The following is a 22728-nucleotide window of genomic DNA, read 5'->3' on the forward strand; positions in this document are numbered from 1 at the left end:
GGTGACCAGCTTTGACATTTCTCTGACTTAAGGCGCTCTTCCACCGAGTACGTTGATGCGCACGTATCGGGTTTGCGCCAAAGTATGCAACTTACGTACGCGGTTTGTAATGGAAGTGCGCACACCGCCAGTGACGGTGACGCATACGAATACACATACACCGCGTTGACGCAATTCTGCCGCAGTTATCAGTCGAGCGCGTCTACAAGTATACGTTGAAGCTGTGATAATACTTTTATGTTATGTTGTCTTCAAATAATGTTATGATGTATTTTAATAATGCTATATTCCTATGCAAAATATATAAAAATATCCTTTGCAATAATATTGTCTGACTAGTTTGTAAAATAAATGTAATTATATAGCACTTTGTTTATTTATTGAACTCTCCAAAAGTTTTGAGAACGACAGTAATGAGTAAATATAAATTTAAAATCTATCCTTAGGCCTTGTTCATAGTCTCGACGAAGTCGCAGAAGTGTCGCTATACTTACTAATGTCTAAGGCCTTGTTCATAGTCTCGACAATGTCGCTGTGACAAAGTCGAAGAAGTGTCGTTGTTCATACTAATGTTTAATAGTGTTCATAGTAAGCGCAACAAACTGTCGCGCTTACTATGAACACTATTAGACATTAGTATGAACAGCGACACTTGTGCGACTTTGTCGCAGCGACACTTGTGCGACTTTGTCGCAGCGACATTGTCGAGACTATGAACAAGGCCTTAAAGTCACAGCTAAGCGTTGTCTCGTTGATATACTTTTTCTATAATTCGTATTTTCTTTCCGTATTTTATTTGGTATCAAAGAGTGTAGGTTATCGAACTGCTCTTTGTTCATTCGGAAATATTGGATGTAGTGGTCAGGAAATTCCCTCAGTTCTTTACAGAATTTATAGTATTCTCCGTATTCTTTACGCTTTTGATTTATGGGGTGTACCCACCATCTCTGACGTCTTCTCTGTATTCGCATGAGGAACAGATATGAAGCTATTGCCCTTCTTGCCCTTTGTGACAACATCCTCGTAAGCAGTGAACTGACAGCGAACTATACTAAGCCCGCTACGATACGTGTTCATCAACGCACTCGGTGGAAGAACGCCTTTACATACAAAGTCTCTTTCGAAATTATATATTAGATATTGAAAATATAAATTAAAATATGAAAAATAATAAGTATGTTTGCCAAAGTGCGAGCCGGATAATAGAATTTTAGCGGCGCATTATTGGATGCATTGGGTGTGGGTGGGTGAGGTGTAGTGTAGGTGTAGTGAAAGCGTCGGCCGCGGCCCCAACGAAAGTGAGTGGTAAGTGGGAGGGTAGAGAGTAGAGGGCCGCGAAGGGGTCAGCAAAGGCCCGCAGCCGGACCGCGGCCGCGAGTTGACGCCGGCCGCCATGTCTGCGGGGACTCGGGGGCCGCTCGGAAGTGGCGCGCGCGTCTCGCCGCCAGGGGCGCTGCTCGCTCGGCTCGCTCGTTCCGTCGTTTCGCCGATTTGCCGTTCGTCGTTCGTCGTTCGCCGTTCGCCGTTCGCCGTGCCGCGAGGGGTCGCGCACTCTGCTCGTTTCTCAGCTCGTCCCCCCGCCCCCCTCCGCCGCGCCGCGCCCCTCCCGGCCGCACCCCGCGATGCGCCCCCCCGCACCCCCGCCTTCGCCCCCACCGCTGCGCCACCGCTAGCCGCCGCCCCGCGCCCCGCCGCCCGCCGCCCGCCGCCCGCCGCCCGCCGCCCGAAGCCTCACGTACGTGTCTCCGCTCCACGCCCCCTTTCCACTTCCACCCCCACCCCCACCCCCTCTTCCCGCCTGTCACTCATCACTCTCCCCCCCTCCCCCCTCCCCCTCGCCCGCCCTGCGACTCCCCAACGGTCCATGTCATCCCATGATCATCCAATTGTCCCTCCAATACTAATTATAGGCTCGCGTGTACGGAGTGAGGTCCTTAACCTTGCTGACCATCCACACTGTTGATAACCAATTTACTCCAGTTCAATTTACCTACATGTTAGTTTTTTTTAATCAGTCGAAATTTTGAAGCCTTCAAACTTTCAACTGTCGGACGAAAATTTTATGATTTTTTTTATCTAAGATCGTATTGATCTTATTTGAATAAATTTCGAATCGAAATTGGAAAAAAAATGCATCGGTCCGTAAACCTCAACTTAGTGACAACGATTTAATCCTACACATTAACGGAATTGAACTCATCATGTATATTGCAAAATTCAGATTCGACTCCTACCACTAACACAAATTAAAAGCAAAAATTCGAGATAAATTCGATAAAAAAATAAAACCTACAATTTTGAGAGATCTTGATTTCCACTCAAACAACCTTTTGGTTTATTTATAAATAAAAGTAAAAGAATTTTATTTTTATTAAAAATCGCCAGTGCCCAGTGTCACTCCGGCAGATGAAAATACTTCAATCCTTTCAAAACAATTAACCATAGAATGCCCTAAGATAATATACAGTATTTGGAAGAAGGGCGTTTTACATTAAATAATGGGTATTAAGAACACAATTTAAAAAATATGTACACTAAAATATTAAAAACTTCACAAAAATTTACTTGCAACTTTCATATTAATATCTAAATCGAATTTTTAATAATATCATTTTACACCTATTATAGTATTTTTAATTGAATTCATTGATTTATTTATGTACGTATATGAATATAAATAATATATATATATATATATATATATATATATATATATATATATATATATATATATATATATATATATATATATATATATATATATATATATATATATATATATATATATATATATATATATATATATATATATATATATATATATATATATATATATATATATATATATATATATTAATGCAACAATTTATAATAATTAAAAGACAGCGTTCAGACAATGCTTTATGCACAAAAAATGGTTTACTATTTATTGTCAACCATGTTTTTGCTCTCTTGCTTTATACGGTAATGGAGAGATCTATTGTTATTTAACGAACACCAAGCCAAAGTCTGATAATAATAATAGTATTAAAATAGTCAATATTACATTTTTTTAAATTGTGTGACAATGTGTTCGCCATGTACACGGCATATAATAATAATATTTAAAATTGAATTAATTTTAATCAAATGGAGTGCACAATTATGTGCACACAGGCCAATAGTGTAGATATAAACAAATATAAACTAGCAATCGAACACTCGGATGAAAAAATTTAATACAGCAATAATAAAAATGATTATTTTATTTCTAGATTTGTAGATTGTCATGGCCCAGTATTTCCAAATATATAGTCAATCACAGCCTATGTCATTGGAAGACTTTCAAAGAATCTGTGCAGAAGGTTCTAATACGTTCATAATCAATTCAGATGATCAGACATATGGTCGGCCACAGGTAAATGTTACCTATGTTCATATGAAACTGTAAAATTCACACATTCGTGTGTTTGTATATTCTGACGATTTTTTATTTTTGTAGGTGATTTTATCCGGAGATCAGACTCACAGTATTATCATCGACGGTGTGCAAGATGGTGAACCTGGGACGTATGCAGTCGCTCCGACTCAGTACATTGCACAACATGAAGTTCCTGCTATTCCTCCGCCGCCTGCGGGGCCTCCAGCCCAACCGCAAACCACTCACCAGCAGGTATACCTCACTGATCTGTTGTCTTCGTTTACAATAATTAATTCTACAAGCTCACAATTTTCATGTCTCGATCTAAAATTTACTGAAACTTGTATGAATTCTTAAATCTTCCTTTTTTACAAGCCTATTTCTTAATTTATCGTGTGCTGATGTTGAAAATGTGAACTTTTATTACTTTCAATAAGTTAAGAATGATGAGTGGTGAACGTTGGTATTTTTTTTGTGTATAGGTATACTTCACGGGTGAGCAAGTGGTGCTGCAACAGGGTCAACAGATTATTGATCCTTCCCTTATAACGCATCAGTCGCATCAACTTCAGCAACATGTATGTTTGCTATAAATTTAAATAACCCATATGTTATAAGTGAAAAAATAATTTTAAGTGTATATGTACATATATGCTAAGGCTTTGGAAGTGTATTGAAAAATCCCAAGTATTCTGTGGGAGTTTCAATATGTAGTGTAGTCATTCCAGCCAAAGATATACTAGTTCATACAAGAGCATTCTTAATTTTTCAAGTCTTTCGTGAAATATATAACGAAAACACACAAATGTTTGCTTTGAAACTGGTCGTTAACTCTCAATTATAATATGTAGATTGAGGAATCTACATATGAGCTGTTATATTTGAAAGTGGCATAAGTCCACGCAAAACATTAAATATAATTTTTTGCGATTAGCAATGTTTAAAAATACTGGTTTATTCTGCTTTTCCGGCATTCTGGAAATATCGAATTAAAAGAAGTGATAGCAATTTGTAAATTAAGTCAAACAGAAATAGTGTTTTTGAAATTGAAAATTGGACTTCCGCCACTTTCAAATATAACGGCTCATATGTATATTAAATACAGTGTTACGGTATTTCAGTTACTTACGTTTAATTTGTGTTTCAGCATCAGCAAATGGTACCACCTCAGCAAACGATAACTCATCCATCACATTCACTGCTGCAGCTTCATACTCTGCCACCTAATTTGATGCAACACCAACCAACGCTCCATTATGTTGAACATAGACATCCGAATACTCAAATTCAACAGCATCAAATTCAACAACAACAATTACAGCATCAACAACAAATACAACAACAACTTCAACAGCAGCAGCAGCAACAACAACAAATTCAACAACAGCATCAACAGTTGCAGCAGCAACAGCAGCAGCAGCAACAACAACTTCAACAACAGCAGCAACTGCAGCAACAACAACAACCTTTATTACAATCACCGCAACAACAGCAATCGTCACATCAGCCACAAATCGCAAGAAGACCTTCACCCATTCAACCCACTAATACCCAACAACCATCTCCCATTCAACATCCACAAACACACATTCTCAATCATCATTTATCTTCTAATGTGGTGACACCAAGACTATCTGTGCAACCTGTTGCTGTTGTTAAACCTCGTCCACCTAGAAACAATGCAAATCGAGCTGCTAATGCTCAACGTGGAACCAGTCAAATGAGGAACAATCCTCGTCCAGCAAAGCCCACGCTGTTGAATCTTCAAACACCGTCGCCTGATTCATCCACCAGTATAAGAATTAGAGCACCGGCTCCTCGTGCACAAATACCAAACAGAACTGTAACTCAAACTAACAGATTCCCAGTGCAACAACCACAAACGGTTACCAAAAAAATTATCCTAAATTCAACAATGAGTAATCCAAGTGATTTGGATGATTTAGAGGAAAGTATAACTGCTGCTGTTTTGCAAAAAAACCCTTCGTCAAATCAACAAACCGAACTTGGAACTCAAGATCATTTTACCATTCAACAAATACAATCGCAAAACAGTTCTGGAATCCCATCACATATTATTCGACAACAGGGTGTCCCACAAGGCTCAATGATTCATATCAACGCCCAAGGGTCCAATCAACCACCCCACTTAATTCAAGTCCAACCTCAGCATCATATATTTAATCAACCACAACAACAGCAAATTTCACATCCATCTCCATCGCCACAGATTCAACAACCTCAGCAATTCAATAATAATCCAATATTTCGGCAACAACAAATCAATGTACATCCACAAGTTGCACATAACAATGTTTACAGCGGTGGTGAAATGTTTGTTGAACAACAAGGACATCAAAAAATTGTTTATGAACAATCTCCTCAAATTGTTTACGAACAAGTTCAACCGAACAATGCTTACGACGGAGCAAATCAAGAAATGTGTGACGATGACTTGAAAATAGTGACTCTTACTAATGGACAAAAAGTTACTTTAAGTGAATTTAAGAGGCTACAACAAAATAAAAACCCTCAACAACCCTCACCTGCCAATAGGTTCATATTCTTATATTTTGTTGTCTTTTTTTTACGAAGTTGTCTTTAAATATTCTGCAATTTCATATATTTGTTTTCTCGTGAATTTTTTATTTATTTTTACCTGTTGAAAATTTCAGAGGTGGCATTAACAGGGGTGGTGCTCGTGCAAATATAGGAAATCGCCAACAGGTTATAGCTAGGAAACAGGATATTCACAATACTCCTCCTGTACCTGTTCAAGTGGTTTCACCTAATCGACCTCAGCAAAGTGAGTACATCACATTTGTAAAAACGTAGGAAAGCAATGTGCAAATTTTAATTGTAATAAACTCTTCTGCTGCATGATGGTCCTTGTAGTTAATGAGTATAGTCTAAATGTGATGATCTTCTACCTGAAATAAATCTTAAAAAATAATAGTTGTTAATGACTTATTACAGTTTGCACCATTGAACAACAGCAGCCTCAACAAGATGGAATAAACATCACATTAAATGCTGCTGAAAATCATGAACCTCAAAGTGCACGTATGCTAATTTTGTTGAAATCGGGTGAACAGCGTTTGATTACATTTACGCTACCCAAAGACAGTTGCACTGTACAAGAGTTACTTGAGCAGGTAACATTATTTATGTATTTACATGCATAGTTCTCTCTGCAAAAGAACAAAACTGATTCTCCCCCTCCTCCCCCCTCTTAGGTAAACGTTCCTTTCTCGGCTGATTCTCATATTCAGTTCATATCGGATATGGGTCCCGATATCGATTATTTTGTATCCATTGATGCTCCCTCAAAAATGGAGGAGATGTTAGAAAATCATCCGGTAGGTTTTACTGAATAAAAATCATATATGTACATAAATTACGTATTTTCGATCATAATATATGTACTTCATGCATTTTGTGACATTATTTTAGTTAATTATTGAGTCGTGTGGGGGACCTAGTGGTACTAATGACACCACAAGCTCACCAGGAAACAGCTCTATGAATTCTACAGAAACATCACCAGAGAAGCTTGCTCCTTCCCCAGCTCCTCCACCCCCACCTGCCCCTCCACAGGCTGCAGTATCTCCACAGCCTCGCTATAAAGAAGGAATGTTAGCTGTGTGTAAATTGTGTGGCTATACGGGTCTTGATTTTGCCAAATGTCAAAGGTGCTTAGTAATGAAACATTAGATAAATTTACATTTGGAAATATTTCCACAGCTCCAGCGTTTACTACATACAAATTTTCTTGGTTTTAATTCACATGATGTTTTGTAGATGTAAGCGAAAATTCACTGAAGAACCAAAAGCTATTCCAATCGCTACCAATAATAAGAAACCGGACAAGAAAGAAGATAAGCATACGTTAACGCCCATTAAAGATAGTACCAATAGGTAATTCAATTTTTAAATAAATATTAGGAGTACCGGAAAGAAATCCATTATTACTTGTATCTATGTTTTTCATAACCACAGAACATTTAAAAGGATCGGAAAAACAAACACAATGGGTTTTGTCAATGGGCATGAAAAAGAAGAGCGATGGAACCCGTGATATTTTTCAGGGAAAAACGCTATCTTTTTTATACCTCAAACCATAATATGGTTTTAAAGCACTCTGTGTATTTACCAAACCTCGCTCCTTTTGACTATTACCTATTTAGGTAAAAGTCTAATGGAGGCCACATTTAGAAGAAAAAAATTCAACAGTGTGAGTGATGTGGTAAACGAAATATTAACTTTTATTTATTCAAAACTGGCAAGATTTTTCAAGAAAAGGATTGAAATATCGACAGAAAGATGGTAAAGAGTCGTGAAAATTAGAGGAGATTATATTTTGGACTAAAATGTGCAAAAAAAAAATGAAAAACTGAATTTTTAAGTTGATCTGCAAAAAGAAATGGATTTCTTCCCGGTACCCCTAATACATGTAAAATTTAGAATTTTTATTTTATGATCATGTTTGTGTGGTGTTTCAGTGTCGCAATCGAAACTATGAAATTAAATCTCCTCAAACCTTCATTGAAAGTAACTAAAATATTAAATGTGAGTAATTCTGTTCCTGAAATTCAACACCTTTTTGTTGTATTTGAATATTAATAACATTTTTTTTTTTCAGGATAAAAAAAGTAGAGCTCGAAAATCTAGATCCAAACAACCAGATCCCGAACCTGTTATTTTAACATTAAGCTCTGATGAAGAAGATTCTAATAGTTCTTCACAAACACCAGTAATACAAATGATAATCAAGCATTAATGGTGTTTCAATACGTTCGAATTTTATGTTTAATACAAATCAATATCTATTTTAAGGGTCCTGGGGATTTTAGTGGAATTTCAAGTCAAGAGACTTTAACATTGTCTGCCACTTTAAAAGAACCTACAAATCGAGATATAGAAAATGCTGCTGGCAGTGCATATGATGTCTCCGGTAAACTTTTTTTTCATAATTTAATTTAGATTAGTTGAGTTTATTATATTTTACGGAAGAATATCATGTTTATGGTTAGTATTTTAACGAGCACATTTGTTGTTCATATTGACAATCTTGATAGCTCGTATTTCTGATGAATTTAATTATGAGATTACAAATTACGTCTGGCAAGCTGTGTTTAAAAATTGCTTTTCATAAAATTTTGAGTTTATGAAAACTGTTTTTTTTTTTAATTGATAGATAATTAATTTTTCTTAACTGACATAAAATCGAGTTTTCGAAAAAAAAATTAATTTCAGTCCATAATGAGTAGTCACCGGACCCAGAAGGTGCCGCGTATTGTTCAAAGGTTGTAAATGCATTGTTAAAAGTTTATCAAACCTTTTTTACAAAGGATTTACAACAATGGAACAATGGATAGCACTGTGACTATCCTACCTCTAATAATGAGTTAATAATGTATGTAAATATTGAATTATGTGCTAATAAACATGAAGGGCTCATGTTTGTAACCAGTGACTCCCCAATACCAGTGCCGGCTTTAGGGGGGGGCCTGGGTCGAGCGGCGCCCGAGGGCACCAAATAATTTAGAGCGCCGCTCGATGCGCCGAAGGGGCTATAAAATTTAAAATTAGAGCGCCAAAGGCTCTACAAAATTTTAGATTAGAGCGCCAAAGGTGCCTCTGCTTTCTAAACTCAAACATTTGTACTCGGCAAATTATATTCATTAGGTGAAGGCGCATTCCCTTTTTTATTATAATTAACGTTTCCCTGTGGCAGTCACAATTTAAGTCTTGTGCTATATGACGCTGAAATGAAATCTTCTGTAACATCGCAAACTTTTTCGATATTATCCAAAGATTGTTTACACTATTTTCATCTTCAATATATCGCTGGAAGATTCTTACTGATTACGTGCAATTATGTCCCTAAAAAAATTATCTTAGATTGAAAACAAATCCAAACTATGTATACGTTGAATTTATTATTTAAATTTTTATTTGATAGAAAATTCTCAATTTATTTTAGACGTCATATGAATATTCAAAGATGTGGGGTTTTTTGTGTTTTGTAAACAATCTACTGGAAAGAGCCGATATTCAAATTAATCTCACCGCGAATTCAAAATCTGATATTATTAGCAATAAACTTATCAATTTAAAAGCCTTTCTTTCAAATAAAGTTCAAGGTAAAATTAATCCACTCATTGTATTAAATTTTATAAAATAGCATAAATTACAAGAATTATATCCAAAAATTTGGGTTGAGTTAAAAATGTCAGAAATTTTATTGGCGGCAATATGGTCATGTAGTTTGGCAATACAGTCATGCTGCCTGGCATATTGCTGGTATGGCCATATGTTGCCTAGTATTGCTGCCATATTACCGATGATATCGCTTGCTATACAAAAATACGCAGCAATGTTTCTTTCCTACTCTCATATATGTATGTATGTATGTATGTGGGTCTACATATTCTTTTAGTCCTTTTATCTATGCTTTACACACTTCTGACATAGACATTTTTCTCCATCAATAATATTGACGCATTTACTTCTATCTCTTTTTATTACATCAAACCATCAATATTTCTCAATATGGTTACTAGTGTAACTATTACACTTATCACGATAATCAAGTACTGACGGTGTGAGCTTTCATTTCCCCAGTGTTTTGTTCTAAGATCAAGCTGACGAGATGTCGGACGAGTTAATAGCTAGTGCAGTGGACATCATAACACATTTTTTACTTGATGAAAACAATAGTCATCGACCATGATGGCATCATACAATATGAAGGAAGAAGTCACTCGGATGGATTTTTATAGCCAATGGGACATATTAATGAATCCGAGCATAACAGAAGTCTTAATACAAAAAAAAATATATATTAACTCTAAATTGCATTCATGCGTATGTAAATTTAACACTGTAAAACAATCGATCCAACAAAAAAAACGCTGCACTAGGGCTGCCACACAATAGATCAATAAAAAATGTATACAAGTCACCAAGAGAGCTCGAGACAAACTAGTTATAATCACAACAAATCAACCGATTACACTGAGCAACAAAAAATCACGTTTTAGAGTTACTAAGTTTACTAAGTTTGACCCACTGAATTCGAATATGATAATGATTTTTCTTGGTTCGCGATCGTTTACGAGATATGAGCGTTTAAGAAAATGCCCAATTTTTACAGTTTTTTTTGGCTTTTGCGGTCTTTAACTCAAAATCTAGTATTGCTGTGCTCAAAGTGAGTATTGGAATCAATAGTCAGATGTTTTTTCTATTGATTGTGATTTTTTATTGTTTTAAAATACTTATAATGTCTAGCGAATTTTAAAAGTCAAAAATATATTTTTTTTTACGGATTTTTTCTCCGTGCTATTTTGCGTTTATTTGGCCAGTTTTTTTTTTATTTCACCACGTTTAAAAGTATTAATTTTCTATCTCAATATATTTTTTTTTTATCTAAACGTACTAATTCGAGTGGTAATTGTGTTAGAATAGTTTTCGTTGGTGGCAGTGTGCGAACAAATTAGTGACGCAGAAGCGTTGGTGCAAGCGAGATGGCAAGTAGTCCGACTAGTACGCGCGTAAGCGGTCAATACTATTTAAGGTTAGGGTTGGTTTTATTTATTTAAGGTTAAGTTGTTAGGTTTGGTAGTACGTTATTCGAATTCTTACGTTGTAATTCGAATTACAAATTCACTGACATTTTGTCATCGAAATACTGATTGTTTATATTTCTTTGCTTTGGAATTATAATACTGACTATATTTTATGCTGATTATTTATATTTTACATTGATATTTAATTAGTATACTGATTAAATCGATCACTTGAATACTGCTTGTTTATAAATACATACTGACAATTTAGTATAAAATACTGATCGTTTGAATGCAAGCCCTTTGTCTCTCTCACGGTAAACGGATTATTGCGCAAATTGCGATCGCGAGTATCAGGCACTCGAATTCTCGAAAGTACTATATGTAATATGTTAGGGCAAGCGAGATGGCATGTAGTCCGACCGCTGTACTCTGTGAGGTGGATTATATGCCATCTCGCTTGCCCTAACATATTACGCGATACAACCATATATACAACGAAAGCATTTAAATTGCAATTACCGCTTTAGTTAGTACGTTTAGATAAAAAAAAAATATTGAGATAGAAAACCAATCCTTATAAACGTCGTGAAATAAAAAATTTGCCAAATAAATGAAAAATAGCACGGAAAAAAAATATATTTTTGACTTTTAAAATTCGCTGGACAATTAATTAGAAGTATTTTAAAGCAATGAAATATAACAATTAATAGGAAAAATATCTGACTATTGATTCCAATACTCACTTTGAGCGTAACAATCCTAAATTTTGAGTTAAAGACCGCAAAAGCCAAAAAACTGTAAAAATCGCGGATTTTTTTAAACGCTCATATCTCGTAAACGATCACCCACCAACAAAAATCAATATCATATTCGAATTCAGTGGGTCAAACTTAGTAAAGATTGGCTAGTCTCCGTTCTGGTATTTTTTTTTTGTTGCTCAGTGTAATCACCGAACCCTCACATACGTGTAGACAATATTTATTTTGTATACTTAACCCTTTGAAAGCTGACCAACACTGATCGGCGTTTTGCCAACAAGGCCATGAGCCTGAAATACGCCGATAGGCGTTTTTTTTTGAGTATGTAAAAAATAAACAAGAATACTACCCGCTAAGCCTTTCCAAGCAGCATTGAAAAAAAAATACATTGAACATGGGTCGTGTAATCTGTGTCAATGTTTATAAAGACTGGTTTACACCGGAATTTCTGAAGTTATAACCATAGCAGAATTTCTCAATGGAAATCCTTAACTGCTGAGTATTTTAAATTGTGGCTTGGCAATTAGATTGTGAGCATTACATTTTAACAAAAAAAAAAGAAGATGGAATTAGTTTTGGAAAAATAGTGATCTAGGGTTTGTTTGGATTAGCTACAATTTTTATACCTGTTTTCTATTAGATTTCTAAATAATTCTAGTTGAAAATGTTAGCGAAATTTTCAGCGTAGTGGGCGTTCAATAGAAAAAAAAGTCAGCACTCGAAGGGTTAAACATGCGCGCAGTTAAATAAGACAAATATCGTATATAACAATGTCGTTAATATGCTCCATCTCTCTTTCTCCCCTTGGAATCGTATATTGTGGAAAGAGACGCGGCATATGATAGATGCCGCATATCACTCAGAGAAATGTTATAATAATAGAAGCGCCCTTTTGAATACATTTATTGTTTCAATAACACGCGTACCGTTACCATAACTACGCAATATTGTACGCGTATGCTATTGCCGAATGCCGAGGCTTTCATGAAAACTTGCATATACGCTGTTAATTGAATAATATGTTACTTAAATGATCAATTTACTTATAAAAATGTATCCCATGTTTATTGTGTTTTTGAATGCATTGTGCAATTTTTAACGATGCGCTTGCCAATTGCCCTTGCCCAGAGAAGTTTTTATCGGACATACGTCGACCACCAAGCATCAAATACGACTGATGCTAAAATTATTTAGGCATGTCTGTGGAGGGTCTACCTCACGGCACCGAAAGTGAAAAGGTCGAAAAAGCAAATATCGGAAGGCAAAAATCGAAATTCGGAAGATCTTCAGTCGAAAGATTAACAAAAAAAAAGGGTGCATGGTAAACGGTACATACTCACTTAATTTGCGCGAGCAGGGTACAACAGGACCAAGAGGAACAGGCTTTTCCTCCCGTATTCTGCGCGCGCACATTAATACGGGACGAAAAGCTTGTTCCTGTTGTGTCCTGCTCGCGCAAATTAAGTGAGGAAGTACGACGGGGGGGAGGGAGAATTTTACCGCACGCCACTGATATACATATATACTGACCGTTTTTTCATATGTATACATGGTAAACGAACATTTTCGACTTTTTTACGGTCACCCGTCTGTGGACAATCGTCACTTTACAATAATATAACGCCTAAAGCCACTTGTATTATTATAACATTTCTCTGATATCACTCCGTTCACGCGAGCGGCCAACAAAAACGAAAGATTTTTTAAAAAAAGAATTAAGTTCTTTCATCTCGTACTTCATAAATCAGGTTAAGAGGAGGGGGGGGGGGGGGGGCTTGGATAAATTTAGCATGAAAGCCCAAAATTTCTATCCACGCCACTGATTATACATCCATTATTACCCGATCTCATAGAGCCATAGTAAATTGGCCCGCTGATGACGACAACGACAACGCAACCACGAGTTTTGATGGAGTGGAGTGATGGCCGCAATCGAGCGTGTTTGGACGAGTGCCGGGCCGCGCCGGGTGTTTCTGCGCGACGCACGTGCGCTGCGATTCGCAACCGGCAATTCGCCAGTTCAGCGCTTGACCACTTGACCACTTGATCAGTTGATCAGTTGATCAGTTCGTTTTCCTGATCTGCTCCTGCGCTCTCGCACGCTGGAGACTCGAGACCCGCCTCGCCTCGCCTCGCCTCGCCTCGCCTCACCTCACCTCACCTCACCATGAACCCAAAACGTATTCGTTAGCTTTGCACATACACATACTCATACTCGTACTCGTATTGTTTCTTCTTGGTTTATTCGACGCGTCCGCCGCTGACGTTTCCATCCCTAGCTTTGTGTACATACGTCCGTCCTACTTAACATCGTGTCATAAACAACTAGTTTTTCAATCTGACGTTTCATTTGCCACCAGACCAGTATATTAGACGAGGCTCGGTTGTGACCTGCGGTTATGTGCTCGATGGGACTTATAACCTAAAAATGGTCATGCCGCTCTAGAAGTGGCGCTTTATATCGACTACATAGTGAAATAACTATGAACGCGTGTATGACTTGATCGCCACGTATTGAAAACTCCCTCTTGGCTGTTGGAATTTTCGGCCCATATTCGAAGAAAATGGAAACGCAATAACTGTTCATTCTGTTTGATACGTAAACGTGGGGAACAATTTTCTTGAACCGGAACTTCGAAGACGATAAATCAACGGGAAATATGTACGGTTCCAACAAGACGAGGCTTCTCCCCGTTGTTCCATAATCGGCTAATTTCGCGTTTTGTTAATGTACCCAAACCTGCCCGTTCACCTGGCCTTGTCGTGTGTGATTTTTATTTGTGGGGAAGGAAAGCCATGCACACGGGAATAACTGAAGACCGCAATACAAAAATCAACAAATAATCACTGGGAAGAGTGGAGGCGAATCCGAGTGATATAATTTTCCACACGCATACATTTCAAAATAACATACTTTTACCTTTATTTTTTATGTATATAAATAATGTTAGCGCAAAAAATTGACTAGAGTAATCTTTTTATATATATATATATATAACCTTCCGTTTCCCGTGGAGTGTGCTGACAATTAGCTCACGTAATTATATCCTTAATAATCAAACGTCGACGAGCACACCATCGTGCAGTAGATTATTAACGCTTCCTTGCCTTCAGTTGATCAAATTTAAATGTGTGAACCATTGTTATAGATGCTGAACGCGAGGATTCGAAGAACTCTGAGGGTTCCAATTCTGGTCTATTTGCTGTGCTCAATTGTCGCACCATTCGAATTGGTTCCCACAACTATAGTCCGAAAGAAAAGGTAATATTTTCGACTATCGCCATCTATATGTATGTACTGTGCAGCGTAAATGTGTTCTAATAAATTTCGTTATTATAGGTGCTGATTTCTCCAAATGGAATACGTATAGTTGCACCGTTGGTGAACGATGCGTCCTCCAATGTTCCGATTGAATTATTTTCAAAGGAAATTGTGAAAGTGCTTATGCACTCTGCTAAAGGATTATCTGTACTATTTCTGTATGCAAATCAAATATGTGGAAAACATATTCGAAGACGTCTGTGCATGACGGATACTAATGGTGAGTTTTTTTTTTTATTATTATTTTATTCGTTCAGTTGTTATTAAAAGCTTTTATTTAGTTTGGCATGTGAGATGCAGTTTAGTCTATTTTTCAGTCGAGTCTAGGGTTGCCACCCCTACGGTTTTGTATGTATAGTAAATCCCTCACAAAATTATAATCTAATATATAATTTTGTAAGAGACTATGTATGTATGTATGTTTTTTTCTGTTTCGTAGTATCCGTGATGCTTAATTTAATAATAAAAAAACATGAATATTTAAATAAAAATAAATTAAATAAAACTATTCAAATAAATTTAATCAAATCTTTATTATTAGATTGACCATGTTTAAGCTGTTTAATTTACAAATACCAAGCGAAGTCGGGTAAAAACACTAGTAATTAATAAAAATAAATATTAGATATTCATAACTTGTATGCAACGCGTATAAAGGACTAAAGAGGTGTTTGGCGCATATCTCAGGTACGAAATATCTGGCGATATCTCGTATGCAAAAATTTGTTACTGAAGCGAAGGGGGTATACATAAAGGCTATTGATTACTTGGTCTAATTTTATGATTTTAGAAACAGCATATTCAAATTTTTTTCAGTAATTAATCTCGAGAACGAAAATATGACATACCAAAATATTTTAGATGCTGCAAAATATGTAAAATTAGATGCCAATAAATTGTATGATGATATCTGCCTTCTTAAAAATTTCGTCTCTTCCATCAAATCACTCCATTTGCCTGCCGATAAAAATAATTCCATCTTAATATTTTCACCGAATTACCAAAACTTGTGGGTACCATTCCGTTGATACCCGTAAGTAATCCATATGTGGAAAGGATTTTTCCATTATGGGAAATACATAGACAGACAACCTTAATAGGATGCGAGTTGAGTTGATGAAATCAGATTTATGCATAAAACTCAATTTCGATGAGTTATCGAGAATTTCATGGATTTCTAAAAACACAGAAAATGTCGATTTAGTTAAGGCTTTGATGTCAAATAAGAAATATATTTGGAAAATTTTTATATAATATTAATTCATATGAATAAAATATAAATAAATAATAATAAAAAAATGTCAGTCTCCGGGTAAGGCCTGGGTCTGAGGTGGCAACCCTAGTTGATTCACTTCATCAAATCGATCTGAAATTCCGCATTTTTATTTATACGTCTCTATATATACCTATACTAAGTGGCAATAGATTTATTTAGTTTCAAGTATTGTTGATTTGTTTCTAAATTTTTACGAGGTTTTCATATGATTTTAAGGTCCCTACTATAATCCAACTGCCGATGAAGATATTCATAGAAGAATTACTCTTTTACCTGACGGTATTAGTGATGATGCTCGAGCTAATTTGAAGTCCATATTTGGGTCTGCACTCGAAGAATTGAGCAATAAAGAAGCCAACGAAATCCTTGTCAAAACTTGTCCTAAAGAAGTTCACCAAACTGCCAAAATGATTACTAGAGCAAATAGTTCACAACTTGCTGCTTTAGCAGGGAAAGGGTTGGTTTTTGTTTTACCTATTATGTTCATTGAAAAATTTACTATTTGCGTTTTTCAAATTACTCATCTCATTTCATTTTATTTTTCAGTCCCAATATTAATTCATCAGAAATTAGACAAATATTAATTTACCCTCCTGGGAAGGGTGGAATTTCTATTAATACCGAAGACTATATGTGTCTGGCACAAGATCAATTTCTTAATGATGTAATAATAGATTTTTACCTGAAGTATCTATGTCATGATATTCTATCTCCTCAACAACGTGAGAAAACTCATGTTTTCAGTACGTTCTTTTATAAAAGGCTTACGACAAAACCAAACAAACCTAACAGGTATTTGATTTCTTTTTTTGTTTGACCATGTACTATTTTATAAATTCTTACCCGCGAATCTACTTGTGTTTTGTATTTTGTTTATAGATCAAATCCCCATGAATGGGATTCATCTTTAACTCCGGCTCAGAAACGTCATAGTAGAGTTAAATCTTGGACAAAGAATGTCAATATATTTGAAAAGGACTATGTCGTTGTTCCAATAAACGAAAATTGTCACTGGTTCCTCGCGATTATTTGTTTTCCTGGTCTTGATGGTTGTCGTTCATTGGTGAACGACAAACTTGTCACATTACAAGAATTGAAAAAAAAAGGTAAATTTTTTATCGTGTCAATATATTTATTTCACTTTCAATTGAATTAACATTTTATTAATTATCCTTTTAGATAAGAAAGTTGTCCATATTGGCAGCACAACTATTACTCCTATGAAACAAGATCAGTTATCTCTTAACAGTGAGGGAGATAATTTAAGTGAAAGAGATGAAGCGGAAGCTGAAGTAATTCGTAATTTAATTTACATCTGTCATTTCCACTGATTACAAATCTAATATGTGCTAACTTTACAGGAAAGCGATCTCGATATGCTCTGCTCTGATTCTGAAAATGAGGATGAACCAAAATCAACACCCACCAAGTCTAATGATGTATTACCTGATAATAAAGAAGAACCTATAAAACAGTAATTATATTTGACTTATTTCGATTTGAACTACTTTTTAATTTTGAAACATTTTTTTAAATTATTTTTGTTGCAGACCTTGTATTTTAATTTTTGACTCGTTGGCTGGAACATCGAGGTCAAGAGTGGTAGCTACGCTCAGAGACTATTTAACATGTGAACATCATGCTAAGGTAACAATTGAATTTATGTGTATGCACAGTTTTTCTCCTTGAAATTCGTCAATTAAAACAAATTTTCTTCTAGGTTTCAACAGCTAAAATATTTAATAAAAATAATATCAAAGGTTCTTGTCCTAAAATACCGCAACAAAATAATTTTACTGACTGTGGTTTATACCTACTACAATATGTAGAACATTTCTTTAAAGTAAGTTATGTATACTATGTATCAAGAATATATGTACGCATAGTTGAAACGTTTTATTAATGTTTCGACATATCTATTTCAGCATCCTGTAACTGACTACCATCTTCCAATTAAACAACTAACCAATTGGTTCGAAGAAATCGTTGTGACTCGAAAACGAGAAGAAATATCTGCATTGTTGAAGAAATTGATGACTAATTATAATACTGACCTTCAATCACTGCCAGATATAACATTTCCTACTCTGAATGGTTGGTGCAATTTTATTTTCATTCAAATAATAAATAACGTATAGTAATAAAACGGTTTTACTTTCAGGCAAGAGAATTGAGAATAGTGAGCTAGAAAATGGAGATAATGAGGCACAATCCGGTGATTCTACAATTGAGCGAGATACCACATCATCAAGAGAAACAACTGTCTCGCCGCGACCTGTCACTACCCTGATTATCAATCATTTGGTAAAATCCGGTGATAATATCAATAGTGCAGTGAGAAAATCTGCGAGATTTTCAAACGAGGGTGGACAGAGTGTATCTATACCGATTAAATTTAGTGAAAAGTTGGTGCATTTACCAGAAACATTTTTAAGTAAACTAAACAACGATAAAAAACAAAGTGATAATTTTAATGTAAACGTTTCATCCACAAGCGATGGTTCCATAAGCACCGATAATGGCAGTGATATAGACTCTTCGTTCCTCAAAAATAAACGTATTCGAAATGTTGAAAATAATGACAATAGCAAAAAAATTAAAATAGCCAAATTCAATTGATTAGTTATTGTTGTTGTGTATGAACTGCTATTAATGTATATTGACTTTAGTAGAATATTCTTATGTATATATATATAATATATTATAGACTTTTTGTTACGGCAAATCATCCCTTATTTAATGTTTTATATTGATTAAATGATAATCATGTATACAGTTTTTCATTTAATCGATTGGTCCTTTATGTACATATATGCGTATCTGAAACTTGGACAAGTTATTCTTCCATATTTTATCCATACAAACTGCAAATGTGATCAATCAAATCAACACTTGCGGAGATTAAATGTTAAAATTTGTGCAATGATACGCTTTGACTTGAATGCACATGGAAAATGATTTATTTTGTATTTTTTCTGGAAAAAATAAAATCGATTAGGCTACAGATAAATGTTAGATTCACCGCACTGCATCAGTGCGAATGTCCCTAATAACTGTGGTTTAAAAGCATAATAACAACGAGTAAATGAACTTACACTAATACTAAGTTTTGATATTATGCTTTCTGATGTTCCTGCATATGTAATAATTGAATGATTTGTATTTTTATTTGTTGATCTGAAATTACATAATAAACATTTGCTTGAATTTCATCTCGTATTTTTATTTTTTACTTCCATATAGCAAAACCAATATAAAAATCTGCTCCTGTTTAATCCTGGTATCCAAAACCTTAAATCGAAAGATTGATATAAATCTTGAACAAAAATCTTCATTTTTTATTAGAATAAGTAAAATAAATAATTAAATAATATTTGCGCAAATTTGGATCGGTGCTAATAGGACAATTGCACAATTTTTTCGGCATCGGAATTGCATTTGTCAATACGCAAGTTAACAATTATTTCAAAAGTGAGGTTATGTCACGTGGCACTTTGACAGAAATTTCTGTCAAAACAATGGTAAACATTCGTATGATCGCACATGTACTTTCTAGTGATATTACACATCGTAGAAACAATAAATTGGGTTTCTGATAAAATTTTCAACTAAGTTCAAGCACAGAATAGCAATATATTACCATACCAAGTGAAATAGAGTCCGGAATCGCATATGTCAATCAATCACACACATAACCTAACAATGATTCGTATTGGTGACCTTGAAACGCTTTTAAATTTCCCGCCCGGATACGAGACTCGGCTTAGCCATCTCTTTCACACCAATTGCCATTACATATCTTCGTTTCACATTACACATACGCACACCATCATAGAAACCGTCACACCACTTCATTTTAACCCGCTCACCGCACACCTAAAACTATATTATTTTTATTATTAATTGTTTTTTTATACAATCGAAAAGTATTACGAAATACATACATAGTTGAATTCATCCCAAAACATAATTCAATATGCGATTATTACCAAATAGCGATCGACTCCACCAATGAATAGTAACAAAAAAATGATCAAACTTTGAATTTAGTACTCTTAAATAATTCGCTTATGCTCGTGTATTTTTTTAATATATTTATTATAATTTCAATAATTTTACGTGACTATATGAAACAAATTTCATATTTCATCGAAATTAAAATAAACTTTATACAAATGAATAATTCACTTTCAAATTCTACTTTGTCTATAAAATTTTATTAGTTGATTTTGAATAATTCTACAAGCAAGATAGCGACCATAATAATAAATGTGATTTAATGTTCGATAATTCGAAATTTAAACTAAAAGTAAATTATCTAATATATATGTAATTTCGAAAGGGACTTTGTATGTATTTATGTTTGTTTGTTTGGTAGTATTCGTGACGTTCAATTTAATAAAAAAAACAAGTGAATATTCAAATAAATTGAAATAAAATAAAACCATTCAAATAAATTGAAATAAAATAAAACTATTCAAATAAATTGAAATAAAATAAAAGTATTCAAATAAATTGAAATAAAATAAAAGTATTCAAATAAATTGAAATAAAATAAAACTATTCAAATAAATTGAAATAAAATAAAACTATTCAAATAAATTGAAATAAAATAAAACTATTCAAATAAATTGAAATAAAATAAAACTATTCAAATAAATTGAAATAAAATAAAACTATTCAAATAAATGTAGTCAAATGTTTACTATTAGATAAGCCATGTTTAAGCGGTTTATATTACAAATACCGAGTGACGCTGGGTAAAGCCACTAGTGTGCTATATTAAAACTTTTGCAGGCACATGCCACATTAAGTTTTGTTTAGACTCACCAATTAAAGAAAACAATGAAGTCTTAGGTTATATGATAATTGATGACTATTAAAATAACACGTTCAAATCAATTAATGGTAAAGTAATATACCGATTTCAGTTGATAGTTAATAAAACCACCATTAAAAACAAAAGTTATCCCATATTGTCAGAATTTTTTATTTCAATTCAAATTCAAGAGACCAACGACTGCAGTAATCATGGCCCACGATTGTATTATTTTCCTTACAATAACAAATATTGTACATATTTTTCTTTGTATGTTGGCTTCACTTCGCGATAAAAACTTTGTACACAAAAAATGCGCATTTGGGAGCAATGCGTTTGCATATGTGAAAGCAGAATGTTCATCGTTTACGCATTTCAGATGGCGATCTTTCGTTGCGACTCAGCCAATGTCTAAAGAGTGTAAAAAACTTAATCTGTGGAGTCGTTAACGAAACACTACTCCGACATTTTTCCAGTCCAATTTCGACTGTGATTTTAAAAATGTAATTTTTTTCACATTGGGCTAATTCTCGAATATATCTGAAGCATTATTACACGGTGCCACCTATGTACATATGCACATACGATAAACGGATTATTCCGCAAAAAGCGATCTCGTGCACATCACTAAAATCTCGATCACGGAACATCTGGCACTCGAGTTCTCATTAGTACAATATTTCGCGTGACGGAGTTTCGATTGATGGAGTTTTTGGGTACCAGATGTTCCGTGATCAATATTTTAGTGTTGTGCGCGAGATGGTTTTTGCGGAATAATTACCGAACCACACATACTCATATGTAGTGAGCTGATGTCAATGATTCACTTTTTTTTAATTTTTGTATTTTTATTTATGAATACACATATGTAATTAATAAAATGTATACATTTGGTGGAACGGATTTTTTCAAATATCAGGCTACTCACCAATTCAACCTAAACATAAGAAAAATATGAAGAGAAACACTGTCTCAGATGTGCATATACCTATATATATATGTAGGATTGCCAGGCATCCTGATTAAACGGGATTGTCACCGGTTTTAAGCCTCGTGTCCTAGTGGCTACGTCCACACTGCCGATATCTACACCCGATATTTACGAAATTTGCCATAAACAGTTCCTAAATAGCAACCACAGATTGCAATATGGGAACTGGATATGGAAAATTTCATAAATATCGGGTGTAGATATCGGTAGTGTGGACGTAGCCAGTGTATCAAATGAACCTTTCGGAAAGCCCAAAAGTCCAAGTTTTCAAATGTTTCTATTATGCATACTTTTTAAGAAATTTCGAAGGGACAATTTGATGAATTTAATAAAGAAGTAGCAAAGTTTTATGAAACATTTACAGGTTATTTAAAACAATGAACAATACCATTGAAGATATACTGTTTTTCTGGATGAGGTTGGAAAAATACCAGAATGGCTATGGGATAAGGAAAATTGTTGAATATTTCAATACGAAAAATATTATAACAAATGACACATATTTGTTCAATCAATTTGTTGCATTAAAAATAGAATTAAAATCTCTAAATTAAAATGGGAAAATAACTATAGAAAATGGGTAGTTAT

The 22728-nt window shown here is 34.7% G+C and overlaps 1 protein-coding gene across 1 annotated transcript; it reads left to right on the top strand.

The window, feature by feature from the left end:
* Positions 1 to 1230: 1230 nt before the first annotated feature.
* velo (sentrin-specific protease 6 veloren) lies at positions 1231 to 19541 on the top strand. Its single transcript, XM_077440230.1, has 24 exons — positions 1231 to 1305; positions 3255 to 3397; positions 3482 to 3652; positions 3883 to 3978; positions 4548 to 5956; positions 6076 to 6206; positions 6377 to 6555; positions 6637 to 6759; positions 6854 to 7092; positions 7202 to 7318; positions 7903 to 7969; positions 8043 to 8153; positions 8237 to 8354; positions 14882 to 14994; positions 15073 to 15274; positions 16547 to 16787; positions 16877 to 17122; positions 17210 to 17436; positions 17510 to 17622; positions 17692 to 17804; positions 17881 to 17977; positions 18051 to 18173; positions 18256 to 18424; positions 18492 to 19541. The coding sequence occupies exons 2-24, from the start codon at positions 3269 to 3271 to the stop codon at positions 18947 to 18949; spliced, it is 4992 nt and encodes a 1663-aa protein (XP_077296356.1). The 5' UTR covers positions 1231 to 1305; positions 3255 to 3268; the 3' UTR covers positions 18950 to 19541.
* The last annotated feature ends 3187 nt before the right edge of the window (positions 19542 to 22728 follow it).

The sequence above is a fragment of the Arctopsyche grandis genome, chromosome 1, assembly GCF_051622035.1.
Source record: "Arctopsyche grandis isolate Sample6627 chromosome 1, ASM5162203v2, whole genome shotgun sequence".
Taxonomy (NCBI): Eukaryota; Metazoa; Arthropoda; class Insecta; order Trichoptera; family Hydropsychidae; genus Arctopsyche; species Arctopsyche grandis.

What these genes read in the sequence shown, in the direction of transcription:
- velo (XM_077440230.1), top strand. Translation starts at nt 3,269, where the DNA reads ATGGCCCAGTATTTCCAAATATATAGTCAATCACAGCCTATGTCATTG. An exon ending in GTGCATGACGGATACTAATG is followed by an intron (nt 15,275 to 16,546) that starts GTGAGTTTTTTT and finishes TATGATTTTAAG; the next exon opens with GTCCCTACTATAATCCAACT. An exon ending in GCTGCTTTAGCAGGGAAAGG is followed by an intron (nt 16,788 to 16,876) that starts GTTGGTTTTTGT and finishes TTTATTTTTCAG; the next exon opens with TCCCAATATTAATTCATCAG.